The sequence below is a fragment of the Haliotis rubra genome, unplaced genomic scaffold (assembly GCF_003918875.1).
Source record: "Haliotis rubra isolate DU_JTF1 unplaced genomic scaffold, ASM391887v1 Scf61, whole genome shotgun sequence".
NCBI classification, from domain to species: domain Eukaryota; kingdom Metazoa; phylum Mollusca; class Gastropoda; order Lepetellida; family Haliotidae; genus Haliotis; species Haliotis rubra.
In genome coordinates, this window is record NW_025767313.1 from 2,127,171 (window position 1) to 2,150,522 (window position 23,352).

General features: G+C 36.7%; 2 protein-coding genes across 3 annotated transcripts in view; one reads left to right on the plus strand and one right to left on the minus strand.

The window, feature by feature from the left end:
• Positions 1-337: 337 nt before the first annotated feature.
• On the minus strand, positions 338-15,691 carry LOC124255820 (very-long-chain (3R)-3-hydroxyacyl-CoA dehydratase 3-like). The gene is made up of 10 exons (XM_046689754.1): positions 15,603-15,691; positions 14,388-14,504; positions 13,705-13,875; positions 12,750-12,810; positions 10,774-10,887; positions 6,889-7,016; positions 6,125-6,237; positions 4,786-4,892; positions 4,112-4,243; positions 338-3,474 (listed from the first exon to the last, which is right to left on the minus strand). Exons 1-10 carry the CDS (start codon positions 15,684-15,686, stop codon positions 3,398-3,400), a joined length of 1,104 nt encoding a protein of 367 aa, XP_046545710.1. The 5' UTR covers positions 15,687-15,691; the 3' UTR covers positions 338-3,397.
• Positions 15,692-15,998: 307 nt separating this feature from the next.
• LOC124255807 (death-associated protein kinase 1-like) overlaps positions 15,999-23,352 on the plus strand; it is a 149,178-nt gene continuing 141,824 nt past the window's right edge. Inside the window, exon 1 of one of the 2 annotated variants that reach the window (XM_046689740.1) lies at positions 15,999-16,266. In XM_046689740.1, the coding sequence (XP_046545696.1) occupies positions 16,208-16,266 (59 nt within the window). In that variant the 5' untranslated portion in view covers positions 15,999-16,207. The remainder of the gene's footprint in view (positions 16,267-23,352) is intronic. The other variant, XM_046689739.1, reaches the window with a different exon arrangement.

The window sequence follows — 23,352 nt, forward strand, 5'->3', positions numbered from 1 at the left end:
CAGGATTCCCGACCATTTCATGTCTCCTGGGCCCCGTTTCACAAAGCTCTAGTACGCCTAAGATCTCGTATCTTTTCTCATAGCATTCATACCTCCTATACTGTAACAAGTTACAAGATCTTAGCCTTACGAGAGCTTTGTAAAAAGGGACCCTGGTATATTTAGGAAGCATCCAACCATCCAGGTACTAATTTCTCAGGTTTCATGACAAGCATGGGGCCTGCAGATCAACTCTGTTCCTGAAGCCCTATTGACGACACAGCTGAGTACTCAGGTAGAGTAATACTGTTCACTGTTTGGATTGAAGGACAGGGCAAACAAATGATCACGCAGAGAAAACAGTTGTAATATTTATTTCAATCACACTCCATACATCAAATAAATGTAAAAACTGACAAAATAGCATAAACCTAACACCTCATAAACACACTTTCACTGATTTCTTTTAATTGTCAAAGGCAGGGTTGTAGAAAATTGGGCATTTAAGAAGAAAATGTTTACCAAATGTTTAGAAATATCGCATCAGAGAACGGGTTGGTGCTCAAATATAAGTGATCTATCAATTTCAGCCGTAATTATTTTACAGAACAAATGAAGTCTGAAAACACCCCTTGTAAATTTGGAAAATTATATATTCCAATTATTTTTTTATAAATAAAAGGTCCTTTTTCACTTGGTACATATATATGTAAGTCTGCCATTTTGTAAAGAAATGTTGCCATATTCTCTGGGGTGTGAGAATTGAATACATATTTCAACATATCATACAGATGTTACCATAATCAACGTCCCATAGCTGTGAACCCCTCTCAATTCAACTCTGGACTTGTAGCATCTCCTGTGAATGAGAGGACTGTCCCTTGCACTTCAGGATCAGTAGCAGATCTAAAGTACTGCCAATATTCATTTTGGACAAATGACTCCCGAAAACTTGTAACATGTTTGTTTTGACTACAAACACTAAATATACATACATACAGTGTCTGTCGGTTAGAAATACAGCCCCTAGGAAAGCGGTTTTGATAGCTACAAGTCAATCTGACCAGTAACATATTTGACCTTTTCAGAACTTACGTAACCCACATTGAAGGTATCAGTCAAGAGACACACACCATTTAGTATGCAGGAAAACAATAGTATGTGACCATGTTAACCTGAGTGGTGTCAAAAGATGGAGGAAACAATTTCTTAGTGTTAGTGGGCACGAGATACAATAGTAACAACCATATTTTGACGTATTTTTTTCCCACTGGACATAACAGAAGATGCCATATTTAGAAATGTTTTCACAATAAATATAATTAAAAGATTAAGGAGATAATCATCAGACTTTGAAGCTCAGTTTGATGTATCAAAGACAAGAGAAACAATAATGCCATGTATTATTTGAAACCACAGTATTTCAAATAAATTCAATTAATATCATCTGATTGAAGTTCGGATTTATGACTCAAAAACTAAAAAATGCCATACATTTTTAGAAACCACATTAGTTCAAATAAATTCAGTTACTATCATCTGACTTTGAAGCTCAATTTCAAGACCCAAAGACTAGAAAATCAATAATGCCATACATTAGCTGAAACCACAGTACTTCACATAAATCGAATTACTTTCATTGGTTTTCTCTTATTGAATTAAACAATATGATATATATGATCATGATCGTGAAAGTCAAACATTACAACCTAACCATCCTTCCTACATCCACACACAATATATTCACCATTTAAACATAGTCTCTCACTTCATACAAGTAAACAGAGTCCTACATCAAACCACAATGTAATGGATAAACACAATTCATGGTAACCGGGTCTAAACACCTCTGGATTAATTATTTCAGAATACAATTGGTGCACAAAGAAGTTTAAATACTGGATGTATAAGTAAGCATTCAGCATCTGCTCAACACCATAAGTGCCCCCGTGTCTCACCTTTGTTCAATCATCACGCAGGAACTTGACTCACTCTGTCCTGGGACACGCACCAGAAACTAAAACACCTCAAGCCACATACATTATTTAACCTGCCTCCACCATAAGCCAGCTGTGGGAATGTTTCTTTAAAAAAACTGAACAAAAAACTCAAATCAACAAATTACATTTCAACAAAAACTGTTGTTGTGTTTTTCAAGACCTGAATGTGCATTATCAATTATTGAATAGAGTCTGTACCATTGTTGGAACATTCACATGTAACAAGTAAACATTAAGTCATGAAAATGCTTATCATAAGGTTGAGATAAAAACAAAACAACAATGAAAGGATACCCATACCCATATATAAGAGGCACAAGGCTCTGTAGCTCTACTGACTCATGAGTGTGAGTTTGGTTTTTACACCACTTTTAGAAATATGTTCAACATTCTACAATATTGGGATTGTCTTATACTCAACCTTTACAGCATATTAGTTGGTGGCACCAAAGAAAACAGCCACTGTCAGGTTTTGGAAAGCTATAACTTAGACGGGTTGTCTGACAGACAAGGTTTTACACACAGTTGTCCTGGATTAAACATTTCTTTGAAAAGAAATGGTCTGAGCAAGTTTAGGATGACTGTCTATGCAGTTTCACTACCTTACACCTTGTGACATTAGAGGCTGGAAGTGCCCACTAACAGTAGGCCAGCATTTTTGCCAATTTGACAAGTGAGCTACCTAACCCTATTATTTGTCACTATTTGTAACCAAAGGGAAAGCCTGATGTCAGTGAGATAGAGTCTGGTATGTGCTTATAACGTTAACACACATTTATCGGTAGGTCATATCACACAAACGGCAGTATTTCTTGTGTAACATGTGCATTTACCTTGCAGTCATCAACTATACATATTGGTTTAGTAGTTCATATAGGCAGGGTTCACACACAATTAACAGGAAGACAGTGAAATGTTTCATTCATAATGGATAAAACAATACAGTCAACTACATCAAATGTATCCATGGTTGATGGAGTGTAAAAAAGTCTGTGAAGTACTGATGATGAACTACATTGAACACTAAAGGGGATGGTAAATAAACCTTTGTAAGGACGAGGGTTTGTGAAGAATAGTTACTGAAACAGAAAACTGTTCACCAAAAGAGATAAAAAAAAAATTAACTCTGAAACAAATTTATGTGTCAATTGCTGTACACTGAAGTACACTGGGAATATATTGTAGATGAATATTGTGATTAAAAACATCATAAAATGATTGGTAAAGTGTATCAAAAGGTTACAATGATTCCTGTCATTCATGAGGTCACATTCATAAAGTAGATACACAGTGCAATGAACATGATTGGTCAGCCTCATTAAGGATGAAGAAGGTGGCTAGCACAGAGAATATTGAACACAGTTGGATTTGGCTTTCAATTCACTCTGGACATCTGACAGGTGATTGACAGCTGTCACTCAAGCTGTTTTCAGTTTCTGAATTCCCAGTTTCTTCTTCCTCTGGTAATACATGTAGTTCATCATTTTGTACCCAGCTGAAACAAACACAACCAGTAATGTCAACCCCCTCCTCTTAACTGAACTGAACTAAAGGATACTATGGGACCACTCATTTTAGCTCATTATCACTGTTGTTCATTATAGCACTTTGTCTACAGTATGAAGCAAATGATCAGGACCAAAAAACAGTTTGTCATAACTGTAAGTTCTTTAAAAGTGTGTTCAAAATAAACACAGTTTACTGTATCTTAGAGCTGATGCTGTAAATAAAGCTACTGACAAAGATGTTTAGAAATTTAGAGGATATAAGTGAAAGGGAGATAACCCTTTAGTCCCGATGAGCTAAATATTCTTCTTATTCAATAAACAGAATATTTATTGTAGTGAGTTGGGTTTTACACCGCTTTTAGCAATATTCCAGCATTATCACGGCAGGGGACACCAGAAATGAGCTTCACACACTGTACCCATGTGGAGAATCCGGACCTTCCATGTGTTACGAGAGAATGCTTTAACACTGGGGTACCTCACTGCCCCATTAAACATGCAATGTCTATTGTGGTACAATACATGGTAGGATGAACAGGACCAGAGATATGTACTCTAGCATGTGACTGCCAACATCTAGCAGGCAGCATGGGTTTACGACGGGTTGAAACACATGCTACTCACCTATCGCCAGGACAAGCAGGTACGTATGTAGGAACCAGGGGAAGTAAAAACCGAAGTTGACCGAGTTTGGTAATGTAACACTGAACTTTCCTGTCTGCTCAAACAGTGGGATGGACATAATAACTATTGTCCCTGAAAAACAAGTGATCATATTTAATATTACAAACTACTGAGAAAGCACATTATTATTCATTACCAAGAAATCATCAAAGATCAGAATACCCTGAATATAGCACTACACAAACACTACACCAAACCACATTCTTAAAAGATCTGTATGTGATGGTGTGCAGTGCCCATGCAGGGACATTAAAAACAAATATTTATTTAGAGCTCTAGATATGTCAAGGCTACTTGTAGTGCAGTAAAGACCAGACTAAGCCAAACTTGTGATGAATGACATGAACATTGATCTATTTCACCACTTGTACAGTCACTGACAGCCAATCAGCTTGGATAGTGCTAGTCTTGTCTTTCCTATAGTCTGCCACAGTTTTGTTAACATTGATCTATGCCATTAGCTGTATGGTCAAGTTTCTTTTGTATAAAAACTGCTTTCTCTTATTAGTCCCACAACATATAGTTACCATGTGGACAATGATAACACCATAAAACAATAAACAAGGCTGGACCCAACATTTATGAGCGATATGACACCTTTATCACATTCCTACCTTCAAAGAGAAATCCAAGCGGATAGAGAGGGATCCACACAGTGTAGCGCATCCAACTGATGAATTTTACTTCTACATCAAGACTGCTCAGCATGTAGAAAGGATACCTAACAACAGGTGAAAGGAGCATGCGATGTGACATAATGTTAATCCCATCATGTCGTAAAACACGTTTACATAGCAAAAGTGCCATCATTCAGACAACAGGGTCCTTAAGTGACCTCACCATGTTTTGATTGGTCTGTACTAGGGCTGCAGCGAATACACTATGTGGCGAATATGATACGTATCATGAATATTGGGTAACGAATACGAATAATTATTCACAAATACAATATTGTAGTTAAGTGATTGCAATACGGAACGTCCATGTTGACAGTTTTGATTTGTCACAGCAATAACCAGTGATCTCATGACACTCAAATTTGGTATGTAATGGTTATAGTCAACAGTACCATGTGCAGAACCTTGGCAAACTAACATGACTTGTGCTACTGCAGTGCTAGTACATATTCAATCCTTGCATATCTCACTTTCCAAAAGTACACAAGGGTTCAAGTAAAACATGCTCCCTTAAAAAAATCGTAAATATACGTTAATATTCGGTTCTGGTGACCATGAATAACGAATTGAATTCATGAAGGGCTACTGTTCGATTCACCGAATATACGAGTGAATCGTTACAGCCTTAGTATGTACTCCTTAACATTTATGCATGTGATAGTATGTATCAGTTATCACACACCATTATGGGTGAGTGAGTTTAGTTTTACACCGCTTTTAGCAATATTCCAGCAATATCAAGGTGGGGGACACCAGAATTGTTTTTGTCCCCATGTGGGGAATCGAACCCGGGTCTTTGGCATGATGAGCGAACGCCTTAACCACTAGGCTACCCCCTCACCCCCCAACCCCGAAAAAATGAATGGACAATGCCTCAGATATAGTATATGAAATGGGCACTCCAATACATACATTCCCTGACACCCTAGATATGCATGTGCACCATGAGACAGAGCACACAAACAGTTCAGCTTATAAAATCCTGCACACTGCCAGAGACACATGTAAGTAATTTATCATTATGATTCACAGGGTACAAAACATATTTTGGGTTAATATATCATGGTCAGTTAGCTTCATGTGGGGGAAAAGCTCCAAGTGATACCTGTCTCAGGTGATGATCACTTTGGCCAAATCAAGCAGCATGGATATGGTGTTGACACAGGTAGTAAGATTAAGAAGCCACACTGATAGGTTTCTGGTGTGCCTTGAAGGATGCTAACCAGCCAATCACACGACCAGCTTTTTTAACTAAGGTAAAGGTAATCTCCACTACCTTATCAGCTCTACTGCACTCCACACTAGGAACAGGTACCACACAGCAGGGGCACTGTGTAGCCGAGGCTCTTGGAGAAGTAGTACAAATAAGATGAGGTTTCTGCCAAAGACCTGCAGTTAAAATTAAAAAATTGAAATCAGTTATTTGCCACTGGGATCTTTGTTGTGGCTCAGCAACATTCCAGTTGTATGACAGCAAGCTGTAACTATCAGTCAAGACAAACCAGTGATTGGTAGAATCCCCTGTTCTTCAGGGCTTCGATGACATGCAGTCAACTGTAACTGTGTAAGACCACCCCATACCTTCAGTAGCCATACTTCAGCGAGCATAGGTTCCTAGGTATTGTAACAAAGAACGATCACTAAAGATTTTTGCACTTTTCTAAGATTGTACAAAAGAAACATTATTAATGTCTCCTTTGTAACTCATTTTCACTCCAAAACAAAAACAATTAAATGTTTGTATGTCACGGAACTACATTTGCACTTTGTTCATGCTGAACTATCTAATTATACAATCAGTGAGTGAGTAAGGCTTTATGCCTCTTTTAGCAGTATTCCAGCATTACCACGGCAAGGGACACCAGAATTGGGCTTCACACATTGTAACCATGTGGGGAATCGAAACCTGGATCTTTGTCAAGATGAGAGAACACTTTAACCACAAGGCTACCCCACCACCCCACTGTCACTTTCAGATATGACAACATTACACTGCAGTTGGATGATAATTACATTTGATTCTAACATAAGGCTGCCTACCTGTGCTAGGGGAGCAAAGACGCCTGATTTGACGAGACCAAGCATTGGGTGTACGACCTCCAGACATGCTACAGCTTGACATACCATCAGCTGGACACCAACTGCCTCAAATGCATTGTGTTTGATCTCTGAAAAACATGGGAAAGGTCTCAAATCAACATGCATCCACTTATAGGAAGCACTAGTGACATACCTTCATGGACTACATTTCTACCATTAAGTAGAAGAGAACTCAGATCATTTATTAAGATCATAACGATATATGTTTAGAAGACTACTACTAGGTTGACATAATATGACTGTGATAAATGGACATGTTAAACGGCTGGTGCAAGCGAGATCGCTTCCTCAGTACATGCAGTAGCAAACATATGATTTTACAACTGCTTCAAATAGGATTGGTTAAGAATTCCCTCCCTTGGTTCATTTCAGAAAAATCTTTCTTAATTAAAATGCTAATCAAACATCAAACATCTTTCTTAATTTCATTTTTTTTTATTTTAGGTCTCATCATTTTTACTGATATTGTCTAATGAGTCTTTACCAACCCACAAATATCACTGTCCAACATTTTCATAACAACTTTGGAAATGATTCTTTTCTTTACTGTTCTCTAAACCACTGCCTCTCTGGCAGTTAGAAATAGGAGAAATATTCCCTAACAATATACAGGAACTGCATAAAGTATCTGACAACTATAGTCGACATATGGTGATTTAACTTTGACATCAGTCGATTTCATGCACCCTTTGGTTGATTTTGATAATGAAAATCATCCTTTTTCGAAAAGAAGGATCTTGTATAACATGCATGTGTCATGTAAATATTAGGAAACAATTTGATTACAAAACTGTAACTATCACTTTATAACCTCCCTGCTGTGGTGCCCACATTACACCATGCTGCAACTAGTAATACTATGATATTACAGCATCACTAATAAAGAAAAGCATCTTGATCCTGTGCAGAATATGAATCAAATTAGTAATCCTTGTTTATTTTTTTTAATAATGGTTATTTCAAAAGCAATAAAATGGGTTCCCCATTCTAAACTGTTCTGTAAAACACAATTCAAATTTCAATTAAGGTATTACATATTTTGCGCATAAACTGCTTTTTCAAATTCTGTTTTTATACAGTAAACTTTAATTGACTGACATTTACTGAATTCAGATAGAGGTCATTTAGACTATGAAACAACTATAAAATAAGGTGGTCACCACTAGTGTTGGGAATTGGTTAAAATCTCATAATTGATGATTGGTTCATTAATACCGATCAATCATCAAAAATAATTGGTTAGCATCATTTATGAAATTTGTTAATGCACATAAAAATAAGGTAAAAAAACAAGTAGTTCTTTGGGGGTTTTTTGGCAAAATTTCACATCTTTAAAGGATGACTAGTATGTTAGTAACATAAATTTCTTGGAATCTTTAACATAAATTCAATCGTGACTTGTAACGAGCTTGTAGTGCTTACGAAATGTAACAGACAAAACCAACCTAGTGAAAAATATTGTTAATATCATAATTGTTAATGAGAAATTGTGATCGATTGCTTGGTCGTTTAGTCACTATGACCAATCTTCGATTATTTCAATTAATCGGACCACCACTAGTCACCACATAGGACTTACTGAAAATTAAGCGGTGTACATGAATTGACATGACAATCATGTCCAACTAGATTCAAAATGAAAGGATTAAAAATTCTACTCAATTTAAAATGATTTGGTTGATCAAAGTTTATTATCATTGTCATTAAAAAAATGTACCTTACCTTCATGCTTGAACGTGTACTTGATAAATGTTCACACAACTACACATTCATGGCAGGAATATTTAGAGCAAAGTTGATAAAGTTTCTTTGCTCACGTTTTATCAACTTTAATAGCCTCAGTGAAAATGTTTAACTGATGACACATCTAACTGCCCATGGCTGCTTTTGTATTTTTTCTGCCCTTTAATCTATTGTATGGCCTTTTCTTCTCATGTCAGCTGATTGCTGTTGAAAAAAGTCTAAAATTGGTCAGCGGCATAAATAAAACTGATGGGCTTATGCTTAGTCTTTGATGATAAATACTTTTTAAAGAAACAAACAGCTTTATTCAAACTGAAAAGGAGTCCCAGTGAGATGAGTGATTCATAACCTGAGGAAAATCTAGACTTGCATCATTTGTGCTTGTGCATTAGGAAAAGGACCAGACAGAAGTGTGAATAACCAAACTGTCTGTTATTCAGATTAGTTACTACTAGCCCAAGTCAACAGCCTGAGCATTACAATATCCTTCTCGTCAGTTTGACTCTTTCATAGTTAAGTGACTCTGGAAACAAAGGAAAGCGCTCTACTACTACACCGGTTCCAAACATCCTGTTTCAAATGATGACAAATGAATAAGGATGCTACAGCAGGATCCAACAAAAGCATCCACATTGTGTTTAAAAAATAAGTGGGATCCAGTGTCTTTGAGGTCTACTGCCACACCATTTCAATCCAGGACCCTACAAACATTTGGGTTGTGACAGAGAATGCGTGACTTCCATATTTATTTTTCAGATGCTGCTATTTGTATATGTATCTCATTTTCTAGTTCCTTCTCAACAAATTTAACTGTGTACAGAAAACATTTTGTAACATTTTGAGGAAGTGGTGCTAACTGACAGATTGCTGGCTGATGGGAAAAGGCCTATGAAATAATTGTTAAACTCACATTGTCAAAGCATATAGAAATGATTTTTATTTACAAGGCTGTAACAAGTATATAACTTCCTGATTATTGAATATGTTGAAGTGTGATCATGTCACAATCAGCTGTATTTGCTTGTATCCCACCCCCAAGACATACACTGGCTCAACACAGGTGCTTACACCTGACTAATGACAGATTGGGCATGCTTGACCAGCTCTCATATGACCTTCCCTCTGGCAAAAGGACAGCCGTTCAAACACCATGACACTGACCTTGGGTCATTAGAGCTTAAGAAACTGGTCTAACATGGGCAGTGTCCTTACAGACTGTTCCTTTTCATCCTATGTTATGCCCTGATGAATATAAATTACTATTAACTTAGCCATTTGATCACTCTGCTTCCAAAATGATCCATATTTCTTTCAAACAGATCTAAAACCTTATATGTCAACAAAACAAATTATGCCACCAGCTAAATATACAGCTATTAAATGAATGTTGCAAACTGAAGTTGAAGAGATGAATTGTTGCCTTGAACTTCGTAGATGTAGTAATTATTACCACATTAACCCACATTGTAAGGTATGATCGAACTACTGCAATATTATCATATTGGGAGATGTCTAATGATTTCTAGAAGATCAGAGGTAAAGCTCAACTGACATAACCCAATTTAAAGTAGTGCAAGATATCAGCAGTCATAAACAGTGAGTGTAGTTACATACAGCTGACAACAATACTCTAGCAGCAATAGAATATGAGCCAGTAAGACAGTGTGATATCATGAGTAATTTTCAACATTGCTGAACGATGACACCACACCCTGGACACACATTGTATCCACTCTTTCCTCATTCAAGCTTTCTCCTGCACTAGGCAAGACAAAGACATCAGAGAGCTTCTAAAAGCATAGATGGTTTGTTGTTTTATACTGCACTCAGCAATATTCCAGCTATATGGCTACTGTTTGTAACTAATCAAGTCTGGACCAGGCAATCCAGTGATCAACAGCATGAGCATCGTTCTATTCAACTGGGATACATGTGTCAACCAAGTCAGCGAGCCTGACCACCCAATCTCGTTAGTCGCCTTTTACGACAAGCACAGGTTACTGAAGACCAATCCTAACCCGGATTTTCATGGGTCTAAAAGCATAGACTGAAACCCTCAGTCTAATGTGAATTACAACATACCTTCTCCGTATCTGAGGAACTTGTACAGTAAAATGACAGTCACATATGAGAATCCAATAAACTGGAATAGGTTGTACAAGAAGATGTAGGACAACTTGAACTTCAGTGGTTTTGCTGCAAGAAAAAAAAGCAAAAGCATCTGAAGCACCAATCCCTTCATCAATTATCAAAAAATCATATTTAGTAGTATTTACACTTTTTATTTCCAACAAATATTTGTTTTATTTACTGGATTAATTGACTTGAACTCCCACTTAAACTGTTCAATTTACCTCAGTATAAGTAGCTCTCATAGATACATAAATGGACTAAAGTTATCTCCAGGGCAATTTTGAATCAGCATGTGGTAATTAATACAAATAGATTCATAATGTCATTGTTGGTATTCCAGAAGACTGCTCTCATTATTGAAAATAAATGGCACCTGAAGTCATGGCCAATAACTAAGTATATTATTGAAAAAGAAATCCTGTAGTCCTCTAAACCGACATCCCTCTAAACCGACATTTTTCACCGGTCCGAGCGATGTCGGTTTAGAAAGAGTTCACTATATAAATGAAAATCAATATCCAATTAAGTCAAATCACACAAATGTTACTTTGTAATGGCTACCATATATATTGGTGGGTTAAAATGGTGAGGTGAGGTGAAATGGGGTTTAACGTCGCACTTAAGAATTTTTCACTCATATGATGACGTGCATGCGTGTGTATGTGTGGCTGCTTGTACTAGCCCAGACTTAAGCTGGTTTTATAGTGCTAGCTCACTGAGATACCATGCCGCAGTTAAGCATGAATACCCCACTCAGACACATTATACTGACTCCAAGCCGACCAGTCCTTGTTGTACCCATTAATGCCAACGTCAGGCCAACAAGTACCATATTTTAACATCTTTTGGTATGAGTTATATTTGCCTCTAAAATATTCATTTATGGTCCGATTTTCAAAAGGAAAAGTGATCTGAAATCAGTAGAATGCCAGCTATCAGACAATGTTATAATAAGTTATCTGTAATATGAAAAAATCACGTGGTATAGCAAATATGACACAGCTAATGATTGAACCCACAACCTTCCGCTTTCCGGGCAGACGCTCTAACTACTACACAATGGAGGCGGTCGGGTAAAAATGGAAATATGCTGGTCATTAAAAGAAACTATTCATTACACATCTACCATACGTCTTCACCATTTCAAAGCATTAAGTATCGTGGAAGCTTATTATAACATTATGTTTTTGCAGAAGAAGTTCTGTTAATATGACACATATGAAAACTGTGCCCACAAAATAAACAGACAAGAACAACAGTGAACTTGACAAAGTTTTAAATACCATATATCATCGTGTATAAGGATTGTGTATGTGCTGTGCCTTTATCCAGGGTCATTTTATAGACAGGGTTTATGAATTTGCAGCAGTGTTGAAGGTTTTCACAGGCGGATCGTCTTATACATGGGGTGGTTTCATAAACAGTGATATGCGGTAAACATGAATTAGCAGCAGTGTTGAAGGTTTTTACAGGCGGATCGTCTTATACATGGGGTGGTTTCATAAACAGAGATATGCGGTAAACATGAATTAGCAGCAGTGTTGAAGGTTTTTACAGGCGGATCGCCTTATACATGGGGTGGTTTCATAAACAGTGATATGCGGTAAACATGAATTAGCAGCAGTGTTGAAGGTTTTTACAGGCGGATCGTCTTATACATGGGGTGGTTTCATAAACAGTGATATGCGGCAAACATAAAACTTTGACATAATTTTTTTTAAACATCTTTATGACATTAGCATGTCACACTTAATCAGACACTATTGTCACTTTCCTAAAATAACATGATCCATAATAACCTCGTTGAAACTATGTATGATTTGCAAAGTAAAGCATTAACAATGAGGATACATGATTATGATAATAAAAAGAAAGTTATCACTTTTTTCATGCAGGACCTGGTTACAGATTAAACTGACACATACCTGTGGGATCATGAGTTCCCATTTCTTTTTCAATTCTGTCAAGGAACTCTTTCTCACCATACTACAAAAGAAAAGAGAAATGAACATATCAACCTGCCAACAACTATCTCCAGCCATTATTGACAAAGTTTGTTTAAGCTACTTCAAATTTATTCCTGTTTTGGGGAGGTACGTCATGGACACTACTGGCAAAGTATATAATGATGCAGAATCATTCAATACTACTGATGTTAATGAATGTCACAATTGATTTATTCTAACCCTATCACTGTTTCTTATTATTTGCTCTGTTTTCTGTATTTATTTCAATCATACATCGAAGAACACGGTTTTGATATGATTGGAACAAATGAAAACAATTGCTTGGTTGCTTAGGTCATCGGCTGTATAATTATTCACAGATGATCATGATTGGTTGAAGATTGTGAGTAAATATTTGATACCACATTGGTACATACACTTACAGTCAATTATTGCACTATGTAGCAAGTCAGTCTTTAGAAGGTACTTGGGCTGCTTATCATCCTTATGATACCATATATCCCAATTTGAAACAATATGATAAAAAATTTCAATGTTGTGCAATCACCATGAAAAGTTAATAGACACTTACAAGGGATAATTGCAATGGTATTAGGTAGTCAATCAGTCACTAATTGAACAATCAGGACATAACTATGAAATATCATAATTCTTCAAATAATATAATACAAATAACATAGTGTTCTGATGGTTGAGAGTTCAAACTTAACATATGTCCATTAGACAGAGACTAGTAACTTCACAAAGGACTATAGTGACATTTCCTTGTCAACAGTCACTTTTATCATCAGGTGCCAAATCTATGCAAGATCTGTTTTTGGAGACAAGCAAAAACAAAACTTAGTTTCTGACCCTGAATTTTCTTATACTGCCATTCATATCTAGCAATATAATAACGCAAAACAAGTATTACCATCTCTTGTTCTTCTTGTTCTTTATCTGACTCATCCATAAACTTATCAAAGTCAATCTTGAGCCAGGGCAGTTTCATTTGCTTTTCAGTGAGACGGGGCCACACCTCCCCTTCCCCAATTTTCTTGATGTGAAATTCCACACCAGTCTCTGTGACCCTGTACTTGCTCTCCTGCACCAAACAAACAATTGTGCAGCATAGGGTGAATGTGAAATCAATGTAAAATCTACTTCTTAAGATCTTAAGATAGTTTGAATAATGAAACTTCATGCTAAATAAAATAACAAGCCAATTGCTTTCTTTTCATTTTCAATCTTGCTGAATATGTTGATAGCGAAAGAGGATTATAAACTAGTGGGAACTGCTATATATTTCAAGAAAGATTTTGGTTACAAAAACAACAGAAGATAGACTGTTGATCAGTCATGTCATTAGGAGTATTCTGTTTCAGCTTCCGTTCCAAGTAAATAGATGTACAACAAAAATACCAAAACTGGATAGGTGGTATTCTGCAGCTTTAACACAAACACTAGCTTCAGAAACTTGTCTGTTATCAGACATTTGCGGCAAACAATTTAAGAATCCGACTGGAAACTGGAATCAATCAATCAATCACTGATGAAAAACATACACACATGCTTACAAAAGTATTGTTAAATCTTAAAACAGAGTAAATTGTCTACCTCAGAATCAACTGGTAGATAAAAATCAATGTCGAAGCCATATTGGTTGTTTCCTTTCAAGCCATTCCCTTGAGCATAAAATGTCAAAGAGTCTTCTCTCAGGTCCACTTCTTCATCCTGAAATTAGTTCACTTTGCCAGATGTACATATCATTGGTATTAGCTGTAATATAGAAATTATCTTGTTTTTCATACTAACAGAATTCTTTTAGTGGGAGCAAAGTAGTCTGGTAATTGTGTAGCATCTTGCATCAAATATCACCACGCCTACAGTCCGTTTGAGTCAGAAACGGACCGATGAATTGCAAATTTTATCATTGTACAAAATTGCCACATAAAAAAGTTCTTTAAGAAACTATCATTAAAATTTTGACACAGTTCACTATTTCTTACGAGGGAGGAGTGCAGAGAAAGGGACAGCCAGGTGTGCGAGAAAGGATGGAGACGGCACAGCACAGGCTAATGAATCAATAACTTGGTGGGCACTTGTGCACGTGCTTCTCTAACACCTGGCTGTCCCTTTCTCTGCACTCCTCCCTCGTAACAAATAGTGAACTGTGTCAAAATTTTAATGATAGTTTCTTAGCCAAGAACTTTTTTGGTGGAGTCCGGAAAATGTTCAAATATAAGAAAGCTGTTGGGTATTAGTAAATGATAAACATGTGTACTATTTATATTTATGTGGCAATTTTGTACAATGATAAAATTTGCAATTCATCGGTCCGTTTCTGACTCAAACGGACTGTAGTGCACCTGATGACTATAATGTGTAACACCTTAGTGTCAGTGTACCGGTAAAGCAAATAACGCTTTGCCTCATCCATGACAGTGTGTTAAAGATGGAAGATTGCTTGCTGAGGCGTAAAACAACATTCATTTAATCAATGACAATGAAAGAGTTCACTATCTCCTGCTCATCTGACGTTATCTGATCAGATGCAGTGAAGGCGTACCCTATCACCTTGTAGGAGACAGACAGAACAAAAACTGACAAAGAGACGAGAAATAAGGTATACGTAGTTAGACTCTAAGATATGAGGACTATCGAATATCCGGACAAAAATAAAGGTTGCCGGTATGTATAAATTGTAGCAGACGATGTGTGTTCGCGTGATCGAGAGTAAAGAAATCGAAGTATCAGATAAAAAACATTAGGTCAAACTGAATTGCTACGAATAATACACTATGTGTAGTTCGTGTTGGTACTTTTGCACACCTCAATGTCTCTAAGGTCGATCTTGAGGGAAATAAAATCTTTTCCCTGCCCCCAGTACACAAATGGACTGAGAACCTCCGCCATTGTTGTAGAGTCGCAGTAAAGAACCAGTACTTTTGTTTGACTGCGCGTCCGTTCACTTGACAAGACAGAGGCTCAGTCTGAGAAAATTGTGACTCAGTCGAAATTGTAGTAATTATTTAAGACGTAACTACGTTTATAAATTAAGTTATATTATTTTGTAGCAATTGTTTCAGCACTTTTCTCTTTAACTATTAAGACACTACAATAATGTTTTTTTTATCAAACAGTTATCACTAAAACTGTTTTCCGCTGGACTTGTACAAAGGCTCCTGGCAGAGAAGCTGTCAGCTTGAGCTTGCAATAGCGATTCCTTTACGTCAGTGTGGGGAGATCTGTCAGCGTAGCAGATGATAAACATCGAATCGGCGAGGTGGAAGATCTGTCGTCAAACTTCATTTAGGAAACTTTCTGCGAAAATGTTGTGATTATTTACTCTCTGCGTCCTTTGTTGGAGCATGGAATGCTCTTCTTACTGCAGAGACGATGAGGAAATTACCAAATCGGCCAAGTAACAGTAAAACATGGAATTTAAACAGGACCCGTTCGAAGACAGCTATGAAATAGGCGAGGAAATAGGAAGGTAAGAAGCGCCAATCGGCCTCATGGACTATATATCATTATCAACTCTTTATTATTCATTTCTTTGGTGGACGAGCAAGTTTTCTAGTCAGCTGAATTTGGTGTCTATTAATTGATTAATTGGAGTTTTAAAAAAAAAAAGCAAAAACGTGCTCGCTACTTTCGCACATGACTTGTTGAATGGATTCCTTTGCAATGCTGTGATTTGGAAATAGGCATATCTGCGCTTGTGTTCTTAGGCTGCTGGGCTATGGGAAAGATGCACCATGCACGCTACTTGATTGTTGCCTCACACCTGTGCTGTTATCCCATTGTATACCCATGGCTATGCAATGATTGAAAACACTGAAATTGTTCATTGATTTATTGATTTGACATTTCTAGATCTGGTGAAGTTCGTATGGGCTAATATAATGTGATTTGTCGAGAGGACATCATTTCTCAATTCGTTTGAAATTTAATAATATTTTAATATCTTTGAAATATGTTTCATGTGTCAGTTGATATGAAGTTGTTTCCAAGTATAGGAACATTTATAATAAAACATAGGCAACACCTAAGCAATTCACAAGGACATATATTCATGCAAGTTAATCAGAGGCACTATCCTCAAAGTAATGTTAGTGCTAATAGAACTGCTATGTCACCTATGTGTATGATTTACAATTGATTTAGTGCAAACATTCCTCTGAATAATGGTCAGTATTGCATTAATATTGGTTTGGTATTGTATAAACAGAATGTCTCAAATGACCTGTAAAAGAAACTTGTATATATTAAAAAATGGTATTGGTATATATGTTATAGTGAATCATACTTCAGCCATCACATCATTAACCTTTCTCTGGATTTGCGCCCCACACCCTACTTATGTTTGGATTAGTCTAATTATACAGTATCAGTGAAAAACAAGTACCCAGATTCTTCATACAATAGTAGTTAAATAACACATCTTGTAACTAACAATTTGTGTCATAATACTTCAGCATTATATCCCTCAGACACAATTTTGTAGCAAGATATACTAATTTTCTCTTGTAATGAAGTTATGTTCTAAAGCCATGAAAGACCTCCTAAAGATGTTATGTTACGGTGTCATATGATTTTCATACCATCGCAACAGATAGATATGAAATATGTTGGCTCCATAATATTTTCTCGTCTTTTGAAAACTCACTTTGGTGTCCTTTTTTTATTTAGACCCACAGTTGGTGTTTAATATAGATATATGAAATCATGTTTTCTGTGAAGAAATGAACATGGTGCTATGTAGGCAGTCTGATACTGAAAAAATGATGAGGTGCTTATTTCTCTGAGTGATTAAATATGTTTCATAATGATGTGTTTAGGATAGTGTTAAAGATGTGGTTCTTAAATTATAATTTAAAAAAGCACTTTTTATCTTTTCTATCAGCAAAGAGTGACAGCTTAAATTTTTTTCCTCCTATATGCAAGAAATGAAGTCATTGCCAAAGGTGAGGTGTGGTGAAATTGGGTTTAACATCGTGCTTGAGAATATTTCGCTCATATGACGACATGCATGCGTGTGTATGTGTATATTCGGCTGCTTGTACTAGCCCAGACTTAAGCTGGTTTTATAGTGCTAGCTCACTGAGATACCATGCCACAGTGAAGCATGAATACCCCACTCAGACACATTATACTGACTCCGAGCCGACCAGTCCTTGTTGTACCCATTAATGCAGAGCGCCAGGCAAGGACCAACAAGTACCATATTTTAACGTGTTTTGGTATGACAGCGGTCGGGGCTCGAACCAGCGACCTTCTGCTCTCCGGGGGGGCGCTCTAACCACTACACCACGGTGGCGGTTCATTGACAAAGAATCAAATGAATAAACACATACTGGTAATGTTATTCTTGCTAACTCTGTCAACATATGCCACTATTAGAATAAAATAGTTTGGAAAGTTTATATGTCTCTGATCACATAGAAAAGAATAACAAAAAATGTTTTAATGTTTTAATTCCAATCACGTATCCAATTCATGTATATGAGGTTCCATCTTTGCCCATTCCTTGAGGTTTTGCTTCTGTAAGCATTCCGTCATCTATGGGTTTTTACCTCATGTATCCTGCTTGTAGGTAGTGCTCTCTGCATTCTCTGCAAGCACTGTGATTAGGCCAATGCTATGCAAGTCTGAGACAGCTGTTATATTGTACATCTGTACGGACTATGAGTCTCCTCTCTGGCACAGGTAATTAGGAACAGAATGTTTAGAAGAGAAGCTAGTATGTAGTAGCACCTGGAAAGCCCAGATAAGATTCCATGATCACAGACTTTTTTCTGCAGAAAGTCATGAACAAATTTGAAGCTTTGGGGAACAATTCTTCATGCAACACCTCTTGTGCAATGTTTGTTAAGCTAAGTGTGTACCTTTAAGTTATTTACATTTCAGGTTAGCTTGATTTATTATAATGATTATTTATGTACAGGGTTCAGAATACCCCAGACCAATGTCAATGACTCATTACCTTTAGGATGTACACATCTTTACTTTCTCACATTGACAGTGTCTAAACTGGCAGTTGTTGAGAAGAGGTTGATTATTGTATTTCAAATTCTTTGCGATAACTTTCTTAAATCTGCTCATGCACTTGTCTTATAGAGACTTTGTTAATCACTAAAACTAAGAGTGATTTTGCTGGACACAAATGACTTCAGGAGGGTGTCATAATTTTTCAAATTCTACATCATAACCAAATTTGTATAAATAAATATCTTGAGAACATAGTGGATCAACAGTCAGTGTCATAGAAAATAAACCTACCTGGTATGTGGAAATCTTAGAATGTTGTTACAATGCCTTAATTTCATGCCACCTAAAAATCATGTGTCATTTGTGGTTAATGAACTAATATGCAACAATTTGTAAGATTATACATTACTGGTATATGATATAGCCCATTTTCATCCTGTTATCACCATATGGTTTTGTTATTCCCTCACAGTAATGATACATTGCCAGCATTGCTGACCTTGACTCAGTTTTGACAAGTATCTTGGAATGCCCTACCTACCTATAGTCCTGTAGTGGTTCTTTGTCAGCTAGAGTGCATCTTACTGCATGCCATGATGGTTCTGAGCTGGATCTGATAGCTTGTCACAGCAGAGACACAATGGAAATGAGTTGGAGAAGTAACAAGTGTATATGAAGTGCATCCAGATAGAAGCACATGTACTGGAGTTCCTTGGAACCGATTTTGTAATTCTTGGCCACAAATTGACCACATCATGTTTGCACCCCTATGGATATTTTGCCCAAAAAACATTTATAGATCTTCCTAGTGTTGACAGAAATATGGCTAGTGAGTTCCTGGAAGTGAATGCCAGAAAGCCCTGACTTTTGGTAGTGGCATGTATGGCAATGAGCAAGTTGTAAATGATTCTTATGAGGTCTCTTCTTTCACAACTACCAATTCCACACAAAATGCTACTACTACCGGTAGTTTCACCACTTCAGTGGTCAAAAATACCAACTTGAAATTGTTTGGAATTTGTCCAAGATTTGATAGTGATAGTTTGATAAATAATGCAAAGGTCCTGTACCACAATGTTCAACACTGGGTAAGAAACTAGGGTTAGAGGATATAACATAACACACTGGACATGCATGAAAGGTTATTGGAAATTGGTAGCAAATTGACTGTATTATCCACATACTGAAATCTTAATTGTTCCCAGAGTTTGGTTGCTGTGTATATAACAATTTGCTTGCAGGGAATCCCAATTAATATTAAAATGCTGAAGTCTCTGGGTTGTTGGGAGTTACCAGTCGATGATGGAAGACTTGACCATCTTCTCTGGAAGCCTGATTGTGGCGTGCCATGCAGATACAAACAAATTACACTGTATTTAAATATGCAAGAACCTCCACAATGTTAGAAAGAAGCCTTGCTGATTTAAGGAATCTTAACTGTGACTTTAGGAATCACAGCAGTGGTTTGTATGATTTGAAGCAAGATTTGTTGACATGATAAGCTTAGGCAGGAGTATTTCAATAATTTGTAGCATCTTGAACTTTTACAATTTGTAAGTTCTCATACCTCCTGATGCCATGTTCCTGGTGTAAACTGTGGCTGCACTACACAGGTTAGCAGTAATTTCAATTATGCCCAAAACAGTTCTTCATACAGCTACCTTCTGGTGTCCCCTGTCGTGATATTGCTGGAATATTGCTAAAAGCGGCGGCGTAAAACTAACTCACTCACTCACTCATACAGCTGACTTGTTTTTCTGGAGGAATTTTAACAGATTTTAGTTTTTCATTCATTATTTTGAATAAGTAAAACATCTTTACATGTTATTAGTCCCACAAAAGTGATAGTCGTTTCAGTCTAACTACGTTGGTACCTTTAGGTTTAAGTAAGTGATTTCATTGCAAAAGGCCCAAACATTGTGTGAAGTTTTTATCACTTTTGACATGCCAATCACCAGTTGATTTGTTAAAAAAGTGATCCTCAAAACTCATTTTGAAATATGATGACAATATTATATGTTGGCAGAAGGCATCACGTTTCTGTTGACAGGCAGTACTTTGGGCTTAAACACACTTGCAACGCACTTGTTCAATTAGGACATAGGAAGTGACACGTACACGCTGAAGGATGGGTGGAAGTTACGGCATGAAAAATAGTTCCTTTAGCGGTCATTAGCATGTTCAATAAACACAAACAACAGCCTTGCTGAAATTGACATGTAAACTGTTGCAGCTGTTGCAGAGGTGTGCTGGCAGGGACGTTCAAGTAATGTTACTGGAACAAACCTTCTTTGTGCTCTTTGTTACCTGTTGCACAGACAGGATTTCATTATCATGGTCCCATACATTAAACATGATGTAAATCAGGTTGGGAGGGTCATTGATATCACTGTATTTCATGTTCATTTCCTACAAGTGCTGATCTCAAGTGACCTCATATCAGCAATATGTTCAAGCACTGGTTGTAAATAACCTAGCTTATGTAATGCATGACTTGTTCATATCGCTGTGTGTATGAGGGCCTGGTCTGTCAGCAGGAGAGGATGATAACAGTGACATTCATAGCAGCAAGCTATGGCAGTGTATCAGGATCATTAGGAGAATATTATCTTGTTGGACATTTATGAAACAGTGATCCTTACTTTAAATATGCACTTAACATTTGACTACACATATTTTAATTTTTAAATAATGAGTTCTGTGTGGTCACATTTGTCCAGCTTTTATTTGCAATATATTTTTAAATCAATGTTTTTAAAAATTGTATGCTGATCATTAAAAAGAGCAAAGTTCACCTGCTGTAACAGATGTAGCAATTAATGTGATTGATGTTGGCTTAATGGCCACGTGTCTCTGGATTATAGTCAGTTGGGTTTTCGGAAAAGTAGGGAAGTTGTCATGTCAAAAGGTGATATGTCAGTGTAATGAACTTTTCCATCAGTACAAACCTCATTACGTTGCTGTAAAAACACCGTTTTTATTTGCATTACTCATTAGGGATCTATCAGTACAGCAGTCGGTAACCACACAGAACTGACCATCGGAATAACCTTTTAAGAGTTTGTATGGTATTATTTCTAGCATTGTAGTGATATATACTGAGAGAAATAAATATAGGAATGCAGGAAAATTCAAGCGTTCCTTTAATATTTTCCAGTTTTCATCACCAGCTTTGAATAGTGCTGTGAGAAGAAATCTGAGAATAAATAAAGGAACACTGCCAAGTGATGTTCCCTTATTTGTTTCCCTCAGTATATTAATGTTGGTACTTGTGTGGTGCTCTGAGAAGGAGAGTTTCTAACCTGCATGTGTGTGTGTTTTCTGTAATTGTTGCAGTGTAATGAGTACTTGTTGATGATAGTCAACAGCCAGGGTTGACAAGGTCAAATCATTAAAAGTTAATGTTGAGGCCTCAGGGATTGACCTATTTAGCCAATGAAACATATTTAATGTAGGTACATTACTTCTGGTCATGAGCATTGAATTCTGAGTGAGTGATGTAGTGCCACAGGATGTTATTTACTTACATGTTGTGAATGTGTACATTTTGGAACTTAAGGAACAAACAAGAAAACAATTCAAAGTTTATTATTAATATTATTATGTTGTTCCACGTGTTTACTATGTAATTACAAATTGGATATTCTGCTTTGCTAGTCATATTTCATGATGACAACTAGAAAACACCCAGAAGCTGGTTGCTGAAAGTTATTTGAAGTGTTGATAATGCTAATACTTTATCAGATCTGCAACATGGATAGGTTATATTTTCATCCTTTTCTTGACTAAAACTAAGATTGTAAGAATACTGTGCAGACCTGTCACCTAGTTGCTGTCTTGTGTTACTGATCTGCAGGACTGGATATAAAAGATAACTGTTTTCAAGGTTTCTACTTGATATGGATTACTTGAACAAATGTTAAACTGAAAATACAAACAGTAATACATTCAATATAAACATATTTTTTTACCACAAATAGCACTTTATTGTTTTTTCTTGGCAAAATTTATAGAGGTATGATCCATAAAAGATTAGGAAATTCCAGAGACTCCCTTTGGAGCAGTGTTAGAGAGATTCCATTGGTGCAAACATGGTAGCAAATGCACTGCTTTGCAGCCTGTGTTGCCCACAGGTAACTCAAGAAACTAAAGAAGAACTCATTTCTTTGGGGACATGTGGTTTCTTAAAGTATCTACAGCATTATGTTTCCTGATTCCTGTGTTGAATTATTTACACCCAAACAATCATTTCTATATTAGTCATGGCACCTATGTCAATAGCTTTTAGTTAGTTAGTTGTTGGACTTGTCTCACTGTATACTGAGTGTTACTACGTGTTTACAGGCATGTACTGCTTCAGTGTCTCTGACAGTGAACTAGAACCTTGTTTTGATTACCTCGTCAGTTCACTTACGGAGCTGTAGTATTGTGCAAACTAGGTGGTAATTATGACACACTGCATGCTACACAGAGTTTGTAGAGCAGAGTGCTAAAAATTACTCACAAGGACTTTGCTGATGGACTGATTTGCCTATTCTTGTCAGTGATATGTAAGTTGTAACAAATGTTATATTTGTATTACACTTTC